The sequence below is a fragment of the Pantherophis guttatus genome, chromosome 18, assembly GCF_059756535.1.
Source record: "Pantherophis guttatus breed Tessera chromosome 18, ASM5975653v1, whole genome shotgun sequence".
Classification (NCBI taxonomy): Eukaryota; Metazoa; Chordata; class Lepidosauria; order Squamata; family Colubridae; genus Pantherophis; species Pantherophis guttatus.
Genome location: NC_142080.1, coordinates 4913247 through 4931193, shown reverse-complemented (window position 1 = coordinate 4931193; position 17947 = coordinate 4913247). Strand labels below are relative to the sequence as shown.

Here is a 17947-nt window from a genome sequence, read left to right as displayed (position 1 = left end):
GCATGACTCAATGCCAAAGGCGCACTGAACGCTGTTCCCTTCCCACCAAAGGGGGTCCCTATTTTTCTACTTGCATTTTTTTTTTACGTGCTTTCGAACTGCTAGGTTGGCAGAAGCTGGGACAAGTCACGGGAGCTCACCCCGTCACGCGGCACTCGGGAGTCTAACCGCTGAACTGCCGACCTTTCGATCGACAAGCTCAGCGTCTTGCCTCCTCCAAAGGCAATCGTTTCCAATCCAGAGATTGCTTTTGGGGGGTGGGGGGAGCTGATAGTTTTTAGATGGCGCTCAGGGCCCTTCTCCCATACGACCACCCCTCATCCCATCCCCATCCGTCCCTTCGAAAATAAAATAAATCCCCCAGCCTTAAAACTGGTAACTCTCACCATAAACGTCACGTTGACGCCCGTTCGCACGGCCGGCCCGGAGCTCTCGAGGATGTCCGGCGTCATGAGCGGAGTGGACGAGAGGGCGCTGCCATCTTGGAGCCACTCGCTGTAGCGTAGGTTGGACATTTTCAACCGCTTGGCAGGGTCCACCGTCAGAAGACCTGGCCGAAGACGGGCAGATGAGATTTCAACCACAAAAACCACCCTCTCGGCAAACAAACCGGTGTCTTCCCCTCCCTATTTTACTACAGATAATCCTTCGATTTACGAACGTTCATTTAGCGACCGTTCGAAGACCATAGTTGAGCTATGGTTGGCTTTCACACTTGTGACCCTTGGAGCCTCCTCACTCCCCCCCCCAGGGGTGGGCTGCTGGGGGTTCACAGGGGTTCGGCAGAACCTCTAGCTAAGATTCTGTGCAGCTTGGAGAACCCCCAAATCCCACTCCTGGCTGGCCCCTGCCCCTCCCCTCCCAGGAGTCCCCACACGGTCTGTTTTGGATGCAGGTAAGCGCGGAGGTTCGGGGAGGGTGAAAAACGGGACTACTGGAAGCTCGGGAAGGCCGGAAACGGGCCTCCGGAGCCTGGGGAGGCCGTTTTCGCCCTCCTGGAGGCTCAAGGAAAGCCTCTGAAGCCTGGGGAGGGCAAAAAGCCGCCCTCTGCCATGGTGCAGGAGGCCGACTAGACCACGCCCAGCATGGCCACACCCACCCAGCAACCGGGCAGAGAACCCCTTGGTAAAAATTTTGAAGGGACCCCCCCCCGCCCCTCCGCCGTCACATGATCCAAATTCAGGTGCTTGGCTCATACTTATGACCGTTGCCATATTCCCAAGGTCACACGATTCTCCCTTTGTGACTTCCTGGCAAGCCAAGTCAATGGGGAAACCAGATTCTCTTAACCTTTTTCACAGGGCCGTCGTAACTTCGAATGGTCCCTGCATGAAGGTTTGTGACTCGAGGGTTATCTGTAGTAAAGTTGAAAACGTTTGTGGCTTGTGCCAAAAAAAGAAAGTTGGGAAAATGCAGAAGTAGCTCAGCTGGCGAAACCTCCGGTTCCTTCTTCGCCATGTGATGGGGGGGGGGGTTTTCCCAGAAACCGGCAGGCTGGCTTTGCACAACACGCCTGAACCCAATTAACCCCCCCCCATTTTTTTTTTTTTACTACATCTCAACCACATATTTAATTGTAAGCACGCCCCAAACAGGCTGGTTTTGCACAGCACCAGCTAAAGCCAGGGTGGCGCAGTGGTTAGAGGGCGGTACTGCAGGCTACTTCTGCTGACTGCCGGCTGACTGCAATTTGGCAGATCGAATCCTCACCAGGCTCAAGGCTCAAGAGCCTTGATAGTACAGTGGTCTACGCACCCTGTTATTTAACACAGCTGCCTGCAATTTCTGCTGGTTCGAATCTCTCCAAGGCTCAAGGTTGACTCAGCCTTCCATCCTTTCTAAGGTAGGTGAAATGAGGACCCAGTTTGTGGGGGCAATAAGCTGACTTTGTATAAAATATACAAAAGAATGAAGGCTATTGCTTAACGCATTGTAAGCCGCCCTGAGTCTCCGGAGAAGGGCGGCATATAAATCAAATTAAAAAAAAAATTAAATGCATCTCTCTTTCTTTCTCTCTCTCTCTTTCCCTCTCTCCTTCTCTTTCCTTCTTTCCCTCTCTCTCTCTCTCTCTCTCCCTTTTTCCCTCTCTCCCTCCCCAATTTGGCGGTTAGAATCTCACCAGCCTCAAGGTTGACTCAGCCTTCCGAGGTGGGTAAAATGAGGACCCAGATTGTTGGAGGGCAAGAGGCTGACTCTGTAAACTGCTAAGAGAGGGCTGTGAAGCGGTATATAAGTGTAAGTGCTATTGCCCTCCCTTCCTTCCTTCCTTCCTTCCTTCCTTCCTTCCTTCCTTCCTTCCTTCCTTCCTTCCTTCCTTCCTTCCTTCCTTCCTTCCTGTTAGAATGCAGTATTTCAGGCTAACTCTACCCACAGCCCGCAGTTCAATCCTGACCAGCTCAAAGTTGACTCAGCCTTCCATCCTTCCGAGGTCAGTAAAATGAGGACCCAGACAGTTGGCGGGCAAATATGCTGACTCTGTAAACCGCTTAGAAAGGGCTGTAAAAGCACTGTGAAGCGGTACAGAAGTCTTAAGTGCTACTGCTAAAGCATCAAATCCTTCACCTAGGTTAGCCTAGGCGCGTTCGGCCAATGCAATCACCTGATCGACCTGACCCGATTTAAGCGTGTTGGTGTGAACATAGGACCCCACGATGAAAAACACGTCGGAAGGTCTCCCCACTCCCCTGCCTCCGGCTGTCCATCCCCATCACCTCGAACCAGCTCCTTGGCCTCTTCGGACACGTTCTTCCAAGCTTCGCTCTCCAGGGAGAACTGCCCTTCCTTGATTTTGTGCATGATGTCGGCGGCGTGGCTGACCGCGCTGCCTTCTTGGCTACTGTGGAAGGGGACTTGGCCAGACAGCATGGTGTACTGGAAGGAAGAGAAGACAAATGAGCCGAAGGAGACGGCAGCAACGTCTCGCCTCCCCAAGCCTGTCCTACCTTGCAGGGTCGTGGTAAAAGGGATGCCCACCGAGATGATTAAATAGGGAGGTTTCCTGCTCTTCAGCCCATTGATTGTCCTGAACCCCTGTTGGTTCCCCTCAATGCCCCCAAACAATTACAAAATCTGTGGGGTCGTTTGGGGCTCTCTGACCTTTGTTTTTTTTTTGGGAGACGTTTCATGACCCTACTAGGGAACATTATCAGTGCTAGAAGGGAGTGGGGATTGTTGTAAAATGTAGGAGGAGGAGGAAGAGGACTGTGGGGTCGTTTAGTGCTCTCTGAGCTTGGCTGTTTTTTTGGAGACGTTTCATGACCCTACTAGGGAACATTATCAGTGCTAGAAGGGAATGGGGATTGTTGTAAAATGTAGGAGGAGGAGGAAGAGGACTGTGGGATCGTTTGGTGCTCTCTGAGCTTGGCTGTTTTTTTGGAGACGTTTCATGACCCTACTAGGGAACATTATCAGTGCTAGAAGGGAGTGGGGATTGTGGAGAAGGAAAAGGGTGGAGGAGGAGGAAAAAAGAGGAGGATTGTGGGGTCCTTGGTGCTCTCTGAGCTTGGTTGTTTTTTTTGCAAACGTTTCATGACCCAACTAGGGAACGCCATCAAGGCTAGAAGAGAGGGGGGTTTGCAGAGTGAAGGAGAAGGAAGACACCAGGGTGGTCACCGCTCCCTGAGCAAAGCTGGTTTTCTGCAGACATTTCCTGGCCCAACTAGGTAATCTCATCAATGCTAGAAAAGAGTGGGGTTGGCTCTCGTGATCTTTTACTTACTGATGATGTTCCCTAGTTGGGTCATGAAACGTCTGCAAGAAAACAAGCAAGCTCAGGGAGCACCAAGGACCCCTCGTTTATACCTAGATATATACCGCACGCAAACGTAGCCCAGCGGCTTCATTGAATGGCCGTCCCTTTTGACGCGTTCAACCTACCAAGATCACCCCCAGGCTCCAGAGATCGCAAGATTCATCGTAGCCTCCATCCTGCAAAAGTTCGGGGGCCGCGTACTGGAGGGTGAAGCAGGGGGTCTGCATGGGCTGCGAATTCTGAGGGCAGAGGCGGGCAAAGCCGAAGTCGATCACCTTCACAGGGGCGCCCTCCGACTCGTCCGCGTAGAGAATATTCTAGGAGCAAAGTCACAAAAGAATCACAGGTAGTCCTCGACTTACGACACTTCGCTTAGCGACCGTTTGAAGTGGCAACGGCGCAGAAAAAAAAGACGACCTAGGACCGTTTTTCCACACTTACGACCGTTATTTATACGGTCACGTGGTTTATATTCAGACGCTTGACAACTGATTCGCACTTACGACGGTTGCGGCATTCCCCGGGGTCATGCGATCCCCTTTTGCGACCTTCGGGCAAGCAAAGGAAGTGGGGAAGCCGGATTCGCTTAACAACCGTCCGGCTAACTTAATGACTGTCGTAAAATGGGACAAAGAAATTTCTCGCTTAGCAACATAAATCTTAGGCTCAATTGTGGTCGTAAATCGAGGTCTAGCTGCATTGTTAATCCTCGAGGACACAATTGGGGAACCCCGCTTTCGTGGCCTACCCTACAAATCTAACATAGTTTGCTGCAAGATGGCTAATTGATTCAGACACAGTTAGGCTGGGGTCCGACAACGCACAATGGGCATAGGAATTTCCATCGCAAGTCCCAAGTCGTCATAAGCTGAATCGTGAAAAGGGCCTCCCTCTTTTCCTAGCGTACCTCGGGCTTGAGGTCCCGATGCACCACTCCCGAGTCGTGCATGAAGCTGACGGCGGAAACCAAGCTGCGCATGATCTGGCTGGCTTCCGACTCGCTGAAATGTTGCTTCTTCTTGATCCGGTCCAGGAGCTCCCCGCCCCTCAGCAATTCCATCACCAGGTACGTGTGGTACTATGGACAAAGAAGGACAAAAAGGTACTCAACGGCTTTGAAACTCGTCAAATTGACTACTAGACGCATTTAAAACTCGAACAATTTTGTCCCGGTACTCATTGTTGGTTTAGTACCCGATGCACAAGCTATAACTTGTCGAAGCCGGCTGCCCTGTGACTCACTATATGATTCCTTACGGGAACAATTTGTTTGGTACACTCCCTCAGACACACAATTTCATCCTGCCTTGGGCTGGCCTCTGAGGAAGAAGCTGGGGAGCCGTCCAAGGGAGACATGACAAGTTACTCATCGTTTTTGGTACTCATTGCGCCTCCCAGAATCAATCAATGATGAGTGCCGAGACACCCAGGGATGGGATTCAGCCGGTTCGCACTAGTTCGTGCGAACTGGATGTTAATTTTAATCTGGTTCGCCGAATCGGTTGTATGAAGGACTGGCTGGCCCCGCCCACCCTGTCCCGCCCATCCCAGGAATCTCCACACATCCCGTTTTAGATGCCAGGTAAGTGCAGGCCGTGCGCGGAGGCTCCGGGAGGGCGAAAAAATGGGCCATCCGGAAATCCGGAAACGGGCCCATTTCCGGTCTCCAGAGCCCGGGGGGACGTTTTCGTCCTCCTGGAGACTCCAAGAAAGCCTCTGAAGCTTGGGGAGGGCGAAAAACGGGCCTACCAGAAGTCCGGAAACTGGGCCATTTCCAACCTCTGTGGGGAGGGGGGGCGCATGAAGCAAACCGGTTGTTACAACCGGTGAATCCCACTACTGGAGGTACCCCTGTAAATGTGATAAATTGTGACGAGCCATATACTAATGTCTCTCCTTAGTTTTCACACACACACCCCCCACAACAACAACCCTGTGAGGTAGGGTAAGCCCTAGATCAGGGGTGTCAAACTGGTGGCCTGCGGGCTGGATGTGTCACAGGCAGGCCACGCCGACCCCAGCTCCGCGAAGGCAAGAAACGTCACGATACGTGCACGTGAGGCGGCGAGTTTGTCACCCGTGTCCTAGACCAACAGGCCAGCCCCAGAGTCCCATAAAAAGCTTCCGTGTCGTGAGGATGGACTTCAATTAGGGTCTCTCCAAATTTTTTATTTATTTATTTATTTATTTATTTATTTATTAGATTTTTATACCGCCCCCTCTCCCGAAGGACTCGGGGCGGTGAACAGCCAAAATTTAAAAAACATACAATATAAACATTAAAATACGTTTAAAACAGAATTAAATCCAAAATGGCTCCCCAATTTAAAACGCCTTACCCATGACCCTATAAATAAGACGAATTTAAAATTTAAAATTTTCACATTTAAAAAGGGGGAAGATTTAGGCCAGGCCAGTTTGATAAAATAGAAAAGTCTTAAGCGTGCGGCGGAAGGTGCGCAGATCCGGGATCCTACGTATCTCCGGGGGGAGCTCGTTCCAAATCGTAGGTGCCCCCACAGAGAAGGCTCTCCCCCTAGGGGCCGACAGCCGACATTGTTTGGCCGACGGCACCCGGAGGAGCCCCTCTCTATGGGAGCGTACTGGCCGGTGGGAGGCTATTGGTGGTAGCAGGCGGTCCCGTAAATAACCAGGTCCTAAGCCAAATCTCGGGATCCAACCCCTTCATCCTTAACCAGGTTAAGGTTTCTCGAGATCTTTCCTCTCCGAGAACGAGGCTCCTCACCTGGTCGTGATGAACGTCGTGAATCTTGACGATGTTCGGGTGGGTTTCGCAGATCTGCAGCGCCGCCACTTCTCGCTGGGTGTTGACTTCCATCCTGCACCGGGGAAAAAAGGAGGAGAAAAGATGCCACTGTCCATCACAGCCGATTCCACGACTATATTAAGTCCTTTTTTCGTTGTTGTTGTCGCCTTTGCAACCCAACCCCATCATTCCTCCCTCCATTTTCCGCGCAGCACCAGTTTTAACCTGGCGACAGCCTCTTCGGCTAGCTTAGCGGCACTGCTGACCTGACCTTCCTACCCAAAAGGAAATCCCTTAAATTTCAGGGATTCGAACACGAGCCCGATCAGGAGCTAAAAAGTTTCCTCAAATCTTCCCACGCCGTGTGGTTGTGTTCTCATCGACGCGGGGGAGCAACAGGATTGAAAATGGATTCCCCCCACCCCCCTTGCTGGGTGATATTAATAGCCAAGGCCACACACTTAAATCTGGCTCGAGATTTGACGGCGTCTTTAGCAGTATAGACGAAATTTCAGCTGTTGCAGGCTTGAATTAGCAAAACACCAGTTTAGGGCCTTTGTCCCTTTAAAAGGCGGAACGTTCGAAGGCATTTCCGATTGGCTGCTTCCATCGGTCCCTCCTGATTGGCTGAGGCCATGTGTATAAATGCCCTCCCCCCTTGCTCACAGACTCCCTGAGGCGTTTCGCGTGCTGCATCAGAGCAGGAGTTTCTGGGCCAGAAATCCAAGATCGACCCGGCATAAAAAGAACAAAAAATAATGAAATGAAATGAAATATAAAATAAATAAAATACTAAATAAAATAAAATAAAAATAAAAATATAAAATAAAATATAAAATAAAATACTAAATAATATAATAAATATAATATAATAAATATAATATAATATATAAAATAAATAAAATAATAAAATAAAATATGGAAGAAATATGAAATATAAAATAAAAATAAAACATAAAATCTGAAATAAATCGATAAAATAAAATATAACATAAATCTAAAATATATCAAATAATAAAATGGAACCTTTCTGGATGGATGAGGCTAGTTAGGGGCAAAAAGCCCTTTGGAGAAAGGATATAAAATGAAAATTTGCTACCTTTTGCTGATGATTTTAACCGCAAACTCCGTCCCGTTTTGCCGATGTCGGCAACGGCGACACACAGAGAAGCTTCCCTCGCCCAGGGGCGGTTCCAGCAAGTCCATCTCATATTTTTGGAAGAACGAAGAATCCTGGGAGAGGGGAAGAAGAAGAGAGAAGGAGGGAGTTAATAAGCAAGAAGGTTGAACCTTGCTCTCAGCATTGCAAGTAGAATCGCTTAATTTGGCTTCTAAATGACCTCAAAGGCTTACAAACTCTGTGGATCCAATTAATACCTCACCTATCACGAAAACTTTTGACTTTCCTGAAAGGCTGCTGATTTTCTCCAAAAATCAGAATTCTCTCAGAGAAATTCTGAGAAGAATCAGAATTCTCTCAGAATTCACTCCAAAATTACGGTCATAAGCCCTGGCAGTCATTAAGCAGGTCGTAAAGCCAACGGGGCGGAGTCAGATTCCCTTAACAGCTGCGTTACCAACATAACAACTGGGGTGATTCGCTTAACAACCGGCGGCACAAAAGCTCATCAAATGAGACAAAATTCACTTAGCCGACGTTTCCCTTAGCAACAGAAATCTGGGGCTCTATGGTGGTCGTAATTCGAGAACTACCTTTACATCAATAAGACCCGGGAAACTTTTCAAGGCCCCGTTCACACATCCTATCAGTGTTCGAAGCGAGTTGCGTCAACCCAGTCCCCCCAGTTTGGAAACTAGAATTTTCCATCATGGTATATTAAGTGATTCCAGACATGCCCCTCCCCCACCCCCCCACCCTTCCGGTCCACGAAATTTGCCCCTGTCTTCCTACGGATTCCTGCTTCTCCTTCGGCGGATAATTCCCCCTTACCTTCATCATGGCACTGCGGGCTACCGCAGACCTTCCGGGACGCTCCCCGTCGGACGCCGCCTCAAGTACATCAGCGGTCACAGCATTACGGTTGAAGAGAATTGACGGGGCGATGAAGGAATATCCCTTTTTGGAAAGAAAAAAGCAGAGACGGCATTGCGATCGCCCAGCCTCGGAGAGAAATGCATTTCAAACAGTTTATTTATTTACTTATTTATTTATTGGTTCGATTTATATGCCGCCCTTCTCCGGAGACTCAGGGGGGCTTACAATGCGTTAAGCAACAGCCTTCATACTTTTGTATATACCTGCTTAGTAGGGCTTTCGGGCCCCCGGTAAGCGGTGTTCTTTTTTATACAAAGTCAGCATATTGACCCCCACAATCCGGGTCCTCATTTTACCTACCTCGGAAGGATGGAAGGCTGAGTCAACCTTGAGCCTGGCGAGATTTGAACTTGCAGTAATTGCAGGCAGCTGGTGCTATTTAACAGCACTTTAGTCTGCTGCGCCACCAAGACTCTTTGTTGTGGGAATTCGGTACATCTAGTCCAGTGATGGCTAATCTTTTTCTCTTCGTGGGCCAAAAGTGCGCGTGCTGGCACCCATAATACAATGCGTGCCTCCCGTGGATGTGCGCACGCTACCCCCCCTCCACGCATGCGCACACAACCCCCCCACGCTCCCCCGTCCCCCACGCAGGCGTGCGCGAGAGGCGGGATTCAAAAACTTTAGCAAACGGTTGTCTGCCCAGTCTGCTGGGTGGGCGTGGCCATGGTGGGTGTGGCCTACTCGACCTCATGCACCGCAGCGGGGGGTCATTTTTGCCTCAACCCCCCCCCCCCAGGGTCAGGAGGCTTTCCTCGAGCTTCTGGAAGGGCGAAAATGGCTTCTCCTGAGCTCCGGAGGGCAGAAACGGGCCCATTTCCGGACTTCCGGAACTTCCGGGAGGCCTGTTTTTCACCTTCTCCAGGCTCCACATGGGCCCTGCACTTACCTGGCATCCAAAATGGGCCGCATAGAAACTCCTGGGAGCCTCCTGGGCCCAAAAATGGGTGTGCAGGGGGTGGGGCACATACACACGCAACTTCCACATGTGCCCCGCCCCCTGCACATCCCAAAAATCAGCTGGCTGGTGCAGCAGAGCTAAACTGGGCGATGGCTCGTGTGCCCACAGAGAGGGCTTGCGTGCCAGCTGTGGCACATGTGCTATAAGTTTGCCATCACAGGTGTAATCTAATGAAGGGCAGAATTCAAGGGGATATGAAAGCCGCCTTCCAATATTTGAGGGGCTGCCACAAAGAAGCGGGGTGGGGTGGGGTGGGGTGTCGGCCTATTCTCCAAAGCACCAGAAGGCAGGATGAGAAGCAACGGATGGAAACTAACCAAGGAGAGAAGCAACCTGGAACTCAGGAGGGATTTCCTGCCTAAGCAGAGGGTTGGACTAGAAGACCTCCGAGGTCCCTTCCAACTCTCTTTTTCTGTATTCTGATTTGCACAAATCGGCAAAGCACAGAACCACAAGGCTGACATCAGCGCGTGCGTCTTCCATCTTCCTACCATCGCCGTCATTGTATTTTTCTGACCCCACTCGCCTTTCGTTGGGTGAATCAAAATTTGCTGGGTGAACCGAGGACCCAAATTTTGATCACATAATAATCCCCCAAAGGAGGCTGCAATGGTCGTCAGTCCATCATTAAGTCACATTTTTCAGTGCCGTCTTGTAACTTTGAACGGTTGCTAAATATATGATTGTACGTTCGAGAGGATTGCCCCTGTGGGCATTCTCACGCAGAAGGTGAGCAATCAAGCATCTCTTTGAACTATTAAGAGAACCCCAGTTCTCGGGGTGTCATTTCGCTCAAAGGACCCCTGAAATTTCACCCCCAGCCGCAAGACAACTACACACCGTTGCTGGCTGGTTGCTAAGGAAAAAAAGGAGGAAGTTTGAAAGAACATTTTGAAACTTGCCAAGCCAAAAAAAAAATCTAGTCCTCCAAGATGAAAAAAAAACCCCTATTTTTATTCTGTCTTTGCAGATGAGTAAGTTTATGCAAGGCACTTCCTGAAATGATTTTTAGATCGCGAAAGTAAAAAAACCAGCTGGTTTCAAAGCGAAAAACCACAATTTTTCTGGCCTTTTTTTAACCGCTCAGAAAGATCTTTTCAAAAAATATATATATATATCTCCAATCTCTTTTCCTTCTCCCTGCGGCTTATGTTCATTTAATTCTCCCGCGTTCCAGTAATTTTGTGGCCCCTTGTCCAGGAAGTTTTGAATACGTAGAGAAATGACAATTTGGACCGATTAATTTTACATTTTATCGCCTTGAACTTACACTTACACACACCCCTAGCCACACCTACTCAGCCGGTCATTAGGGCAGAGAACCAGTTGTTAAAAAACACCAGGAACCACAAAATCCTTTTGACATATCTCCCTCTCCCCTCCCTCCCTCTTTCCCCCCTCTCCCTCTCTCTGTATCTCTCTATGTCTCTCTCTCCCCCTCTCTCTGTATCTCTCTGTCTCTCTCCCCCTCTCTATCTCTCTATGTCTCTCTCTCTCCCTCTCTCTATATCTCTCTGTCTCTCTCTCCCCCTCTCTCTGTATCTCTCTATGTCTCTCTCTCCCCCACTCTCTGTATCTCTCTATGTCTCTCTCCCCCTCTCTCTGTATCTCTCTCTCCCCCTCTATCTCTCTGTCTCTCTCTCTCCCTTTCTCTATATCTCTCTATGTCTCTCTCTCCCCCTCTCTCTGTATCTCTCTGTCTCTCTCTCTCCCCCTCTCTCTATGTCTCTCTCTCCCCCTCTCTCTGTATCTCTCTCTCTCTCTCTCTCCCCCTCTCTATCTCTCTATGTCTCTCTCTCCCTTTCTCTATATCTCTCTATGTCTCTCTCTCCCCCTCTCTCTGTATCTCTCTGTCTCTCTCTCTCCCCCTCTCTCTATGTCTCTCTCTCCCCCTCTCTCTGTATCTCTCTCTCTCTCCCCCTCTCTCTATCTCTCTGTCTCTCTCTCTCCCCCTCTCTCTATCTCTCTCTGTCTCTCTCTCTCCCTTTCTCTATATCTCTCTATGTCTCTCTCTCCCCCTCTCTCTGTATCTCTCTCTCTCTCCCCCTCTCTCTATCTCTCTGTCTCTCTCTCTCCCCCTCTCTCTATCTCTCTCTGTCTCTCTCTCTCCCTTTCTCTATATCTCTCTATGTCTCTCTCTCCCCCTCTCTCTGTATCTCTCTATGTCTCTCTCTCTCCCCCTCTCTCTATGTCTCTCTCTCCCGCTCTCTCTGTATCTCTCTATGTCTCTCTCTCTCCCCCTCTCTCTATGTCTCTCTCTCCCGCTCTCTCTGTATCTCTCTATGTCTCTCTCCCCCTCTCTCTGTATCTCCCTATGTCTCTCTCTCTCCCCCTCTCTCTGTATCTCTCTTATGTCTCTCTCTCTCCCCCTCTCTCTGTATCTTTCTATGTCTCTCTCTCTCCCCCTCTCTCTGTATCTCTCTGTCTCTGCCCTGGCTGCTTCTCCCATCCCCCGCCGTCGCCCTTGCTTTCTCAGGCCAGGCGAGGGGTGACTGGGAGGGGAGGGCGAGGGGCGGGGCCAGCCAGTGGTGGGATCACCTGACAGGGAGCCACAGCAGAGGGCCCAAAGAGCCACATGCGGCTCCGGAGCCGCAGGTTGCTGACCCCTGAGTTAAACGAACCCATTGTTTGTTATTTTTGTTAGTTTTGCCATAAACCTTATTAAGTGCTGGGTTTTTTTTTAAAAAAAAAAATCATAAAATGAGCTCTGCCATCTGCAACACCTATGGAAATAATGGCATTTGGGGGGAACGCACCTGGAAGACACGGTCTAGGCTGGGAGGGGTCCCAGCCGGAGAGTAGATGGGCTCCAAGCTGGTGAATTCTTCGGCAAAGTTTCGCACGTCCAACTCGTGACGAATGAGGGGTTTAAACGGCGGCCTGATCCGGCGCGCAGCTAATTCAACCCAGTCCAAGACCTGGAGGGGGATAAAAATAATTGGGGAGAAGATATAACTAGACTGCAGAGAGAAACCAGCTCAAATGTTGCTCAATCTTGGCAATTTCAAGATGGGTGGACTTCAAGTCCCAGAATTCCCCAGCCAAGATGCTTATTTATTTATTTATTTATTTATTTATTTATTTATTTATTTTATTGGATTTCTATACCGCCCTACTCTCGAAGGACTCAGGGCGGTGAACAGCCACAGAATAAAACGCGTAGATACAAAATTTAAAATAGAATAAAAATGAATTAAATAATTTGGCCAGCCAGCACACTTGAAGAGAGTTGGACTTCAACTCCCACAATTCCCCAGCCAGCATGATTTAAGGCGGGTGGACTTCAACTCCCAGAATTCCCCAGCCAGCATGCTTTAAGAGGGGTGGACTTTGACTCCCAAGATTCCCCAGCCAGCACACTTGAAGAGAGTTGGACTTCAACTCCCACAATTCCTCAGCCAGCATGCTTGAAGATGAGAGACTTCAACTCCCAGAATTCCCTGGCCAGCATATTTTAAAATGGATGGACTTCAACTCCCAGAATCCTCCAGCCAGCATGCTTGAAGAGGGTTGGACTTCAACTCCCACAATTCCTCAGCCAGCATGCTTGAAGATGGGTGAACTTTGACTCCCAAAACACTAGCTAGAGGATTCTGGGAGTTGAAGTCCACACACCTTAAAAATCACTGAGGTTAAAAGACCCCTGCTCTAAACAAAGATAAAATCCCAACAAAGCACAATAAAACCAGGCGTTGCGCAGTGACAATCGGTTGTCTCCATCCAATTCTCTGGGAAAGGACTCAGGAGGGAAAGGCTGGTCAGGAATCAACCTTGCTCAACGTCTCCAGGACTTGTAAACCTTACCCTGAAGAAGGGGTGCTCTTTAATCTCCTGGGCCCCCATTGGGCCGGACCCCAAGCGTTTCTTGGGGTCTTTGCACAGGAGCTTCTGCAGGAGATCGCGAGCCTCGTGGCCGATCAGCGACGGGAAGGGAGGGCTGCACTTCAGGATCCGTCTAGAATAGCAATAGCAATACCACTTAAGACTTATATCCCGCTTCACAGTGTCTCACAGCCCTCTCTAAGCGGTTTACAGAGTCAGCTTCCTTGCCCCCAACAATCTGGGTCCTCATTTTAATGACCTCGGAAGGACGGAAGGCTGAATCAACCTTGAGCCCTATCAGGATCGAACTTCCTGGCTGTGGGCAGAATTAGTCTGCAATTCTGCTAACAGACAGGAAGGAAGGAAGGAAGCAATAGACTTCCTAGTGCCTCAGCCCTCCCTAAGCGGTTTACAGAGTCAGCATCTCGCCCCCAACAATCTGGGTCCTCATTTTACCCACCTCGGAAGGACGGAAGGCTGAGTCAACCTTGTGCCTGGTGAAGATTCGAACTGCCAAATTGCTGGCAGCCGGCAGTCAGCAGACGTAACCTGCAGTACCGCCCTCTTAACCGCTGCGCCCCCAAGTGCTCAAGAAGTCGGAAGCAGCAGGGAAAAATTCCTTTTATGTCTATAAAAATGTCCCCTCCTGGCCCTTCATCTGTGCCGGGCCTGATTACAGACCTTCCACTGGTTTGTGGGTACCCAGCAAGGAGCCATTCAAATACCCCTTTTTAATTTTTTGGGATGCTTTTTGCTTAGATTATTATTTTTTTTTTCTCCCTGGGAATCAAGTTACGTCCGTCGACCTCACGGCTCTCTTTCTCCCACACTTCCATCGCTCTTATATCTAGATTGGTTTTGCCCCTAATTTCATCGGCTACCTGTCCCCCCCTCCTCATCTCCCCAAACCTTCCAGTTGCCCCACCTCACCTGGACACCTCCGCTTGCGAGTTTTTCTCCCCTTCGAGGGTAAAAGGAGACGCGCCAGTCAGGAGCTCAAAAACCAGGATTCCCAAACTCCACCAGTCCACAGACTACAAGGGAGGAGAGAGAGAAAAAAAAAGGGGGGGAACTCAGGACTGAACCGGTACAATACAGGGGGTCTTCCACTTACGACTGTCCGTTTAGCAACTGCTCGAAGTTCCAACAGCATTAAAAAAAGGGACAGAAGACCGATCCTCACGCTTATGACCAGGGGTGGGCTTCAAAAATTTTAGCAAGGGGTTCTCTGCCTGGTTGCTGGGTGGGCGTGGCCATGGTGGGCGTGGCCTAGTCAGCCTCCTGCACCATGGTGGGGCGGGGGGGTGTTTTTGCCCTCCCTGGGCTCCGGAGGCTTTCCTCAAGCCTCCGGGAGGGTGAAAACGGCCTCCCCAGACCCCAGAGCCTCTCTGGAGGCCGGAAACGGGCCCTTCCCGAATTTCCTGTAGGCCCGTTTTTCGCCTTTCCCAAGCCTCCGTGCGCGCCCTGCACTTACCTGCATCCAAAACAGGCCGCGTGGGGACTCCTGGGAGGGAAGGAGCGGGCGTGGCCAGCCAGGAGTGGGATTTGGGGGTTCTCCAAATTGCACAGAATCTTAGCTAGAGGTTCTCCCGAACCCCTTATGACTCACGACATGGTCACATGATGAAAATTTGGGCACTGGGCAACCCAGCATGTATTTATGATGCTTGGAGTGTGCTGGGGTCACGAGATCCCCATTTGTGACTTTCCCTGCTGGCTTCCGACACTCAAAATTAACCGGGGAAGGGAGGGGAATCTGGATTCATTTAACAACTGAATGATTCATTTAACAACTGTGTGATACGTTTAACAACTGGCAAAAGCAAGGTCATAAAATTGGGATGATTCGCTTAACAACCGCGTTGCTTAGCAATGGAAAAGTTGGTCCCAATTTTGGTTGTAAGTCGAGGACTGCCTGTACTCTTCTTTGCTTTCTTCCCCTTGTTCCCCCTAAGATATGTCTCCGCCTCTACTAGAAAAAAACTTTCCCTTCGCCACACTGACTTTATCAAAAGCTACTGTGCAGATAATTAATTCTATTCTTAGAAATTAATTCTAAGAATTCTATTCTATTCTATTCTATTGCCGCCTCCTTTTTTTCCCCGATACGTGAGAAAGCTGTTTTCCGGGCTCCGGTCTGTGGCGGAGAATTTTATGCCAACCTTCCTTCTCACCTTGCCGTGTCCACTTTTGCTGCGTACAATCTCGGGGGCCATGTATTCGATGGTGCCGCAAAATGAGAAGGTCCGTTCTTTCTGTGGCAAGGGGAAAGAAAAAGAAAAGGAAGGAAGGAAGGAAAGAGAAAGAAAGAAAAGAGAAAGAAAGAACGAGGAAGGGAGAAAAGAGAAAGAAAGAAAAAAGAAAAAAGAAAGGAAAGGAAAGAAAGAAAGAAAAAGAAAAAAGGAAGGAAAGGAAAGAGAAAGAAAGAAAGAAAGAAAAAGGAAGGAAGAAAAGAGAAAGAGAAAGAAAAAGAAAGGAAGAGAAAAAAAGAAGGAATAAAGAAAAAGAGAAAGATAGAAAGGAAGGAAGAAGGAAAGAAAGAGAAAGAAAAGAAGGAAGAAAGAAAGGAAGGAAAGAGGGAGAAAGAAAGAAAAGAAGGAAGATGGGAAGAAGAAAAAGTGGAAGAGGAAGGAAGGAAAGAAAGGAAGAAAGGAAGGAAGAGAAAAAAGGAAGGAAGGAAAAGAGAAAGATAGGAAGGAAGGAAGAAAAAAGAAAGGAAGGAAAGAGAAAGAAAGGAGAAAGGGAACGAAGGAAGGAAGGATGAATTTTGATGACAATCAGTAAAGAGGCACATTTTGTGCAGCCGGAAGACTGAAGAAGAGAAGAAACCAGCAACCAGATCAGAATTGAGGATTATCTAATCCAGGAGTCCCCAAATTTGGCAACTTGTAGACTTCAACTCCCAGAATTCCTCAGCCAGCCATGAGGAATTCTGGGAGTTGAAGTCCACGCATCTTCGAAATTGCTGGCAAAAGCTGCTCTTTAAATTCAAATCTTTATGGTCAGCGCACAACATATGCACAATGAGATTGGTTGAGCTCCCTCAGTGCACACACATCCCCAATACAACTCACAGCGAAGAGAGAAAATCCCTAACCCAATAAATCCCATTAACAAAAACACCCAGTCCTATTGCACCAGTGCAAACATGTTACACGTTGCACCGGCCCTGCAGTCTATCATATGACGTAGTTATGACGTTATTTCGCATTCCGGAGTCTGACAGCCCACGGATAAAAACTGTTCTTTCGGTCTGTTTGTGCGGCTGGCTTCGCTTCTATATCTCCTTTCCCGACGGTAGGAGAGTAAAGCTGTGTTGACCAGGGTGAGAGTCGTCCCTGAGGATTTTCCTCACTCTCCTAAGGCAGTGAGCCCTAGTGGTATCAGGGGGCAGCCTACGATGTTTTGTGCTGTCCTCACCACTCTCCATAGTGCTTTTCTATCCTCGGCTGTCAAACCGGCATGCCACACCGGGATGCAATAAGTGAGAACGCTTTCTATTGTGGACCGGCAAAAGGAGGTCACCAGTTATTGTTCCAATAATTGTTTTTACGCAAGATCCTTAAGAAATGGAGTCTCTGTTGAGCCTTCCTGGACACCTGGATCGTGTTGTTTTTCCAGGTGAGGCCTTCACTGAGATGGACTCCCAGGAATTTAAAGGAGGAGACTCTCTCTACGCAGCCCCCCTCGATGTAAAGAGTTCCTCTCTCTTCCTCCGGAAGTCCCAACACCATCTCCTTGGTCTTACCAATGTTTAGGGACAGGTTGTTTTTTTAAGCACCACGTGGGAATTTTTTAAACTCCTTTATTGAACCTTTATTCCCTGGAGCTGATTCTTTTTTCTTTTATTTTTTAAGTTTTTTTGTTTTGTTATTTGACAGACAGACAGACAGTGTATTTTTTTCTGAATAGAGTATTGGCCGGTTCACAAATTTAGTCATTTCAACACAATTTGTATATTCCCCTCTTTGCCATAAAAATATGAACAGATTTAATTAGGGAAATTTGTAATAATTGGAAGGTGAAATGATACTGTCTTTTGAAATAAGTTAGATTGCGGTGAAAGTAGAAATGGTAAAAATTGGAATACTTTTAATTGCGTTGTTGGAGTTTATAAAATGACAAGTTCCAAAAATATAAATAACTTTAGGGAAATTGCAACAAATTGGAAGGAGAAATGATATTGTCTTTTGAAATAAGTTAGATTGTGGTGAAAGTAGAAATGATAAAAATTGGAATACTTTTAATTGCATTGTTGGAGTTTATAAAATGACAAGTTCCAAAAATATAAATAACTTTAATTAGGGAAATTGCAACAAATTGGAAGGAGAAGTGATATTGTCTTTCGAAATAGTTAGATTGTGATGAAAGAAGAAATGATTAAGATGTTGTTTGAAGAGGTATAAATATATATCTTTGACAAAGTATTTGAAAATAAGAGATAAGATTTTAGGATATAAAGGAAAAAAAACCTGTTATATAATTAATTGATTTTTTTACTAAGATATTGGAGTATATGATTTGGAACAAGACTTAAGGAAATACATGGTATAAAATGTTTTTGATTTATTATCTTGATGTGAAATGAAT

At 48.2% G+C, this 17947-nt stretch overlaps 1 protein-coding gene and 1 long non-coding RNA gene across 2 annotated transcripts in view; one reads left to right on the top strand and one right to left on the bottom strand.

Moving 5' to 3' along the window:
* Positions 1-17947, bottom strand: part of RPS6KA4 (ribosomal protein S6 kinase A4) — a 28864-nt gene that overhangs the window by 2714 nt on the left and 8203 nt on the right. Inside the window, exons 6-16 of the mRNA XM_060689567.2 lie at positions 15532-15612; positions 14288-14391; positions 13340-13490; positions 12292-12453; positions 8470-8595; positions 7618-7751; positions 6498-6591; positions 4659-4829; positions 3877-4068; positions 2712-2871; positions 387-550 (exon numbers count right to left, since the gene is read on the bottom strand). Of these exons, the coding sequence (XP_060545550.1) occupies positions 387-550; positions 2712-2871; positions 3877-4068; positions 4659-4829; positions 6498-6591; positions 7618-7751; positions 8470-8595; positions 12292-12453; positions 13340-13490; positions 14288-14391; positions 15532-15612 (1539 nt within the window). The remainder of the gene's footprint in view (positions 1-386; positions 551-2711; positions 2872-3876; positions 4069-4658; positions 4830-6497; positions 6592-7617; positions 7752-8469; positions 8596-12291; positions 12454-13339; positions 13491-14287; positions 14392-15531; positions 15613-17947) is intronic.
* The window catches only part of LOC148111521 (uncharacterized), a 34243-nt gene continuing 20949 nt past the window's right edge, over positions 4654-17947 (top strand). The window contains exon 1 of the long non-coding RNA XR_015730422.1: positions 4654-4817. This is a non-coding gene — a long non-coding RNA (uncharacterized LOC148111521). The remainder of the gene's footprint in view (positions 4818-17947) is intronic.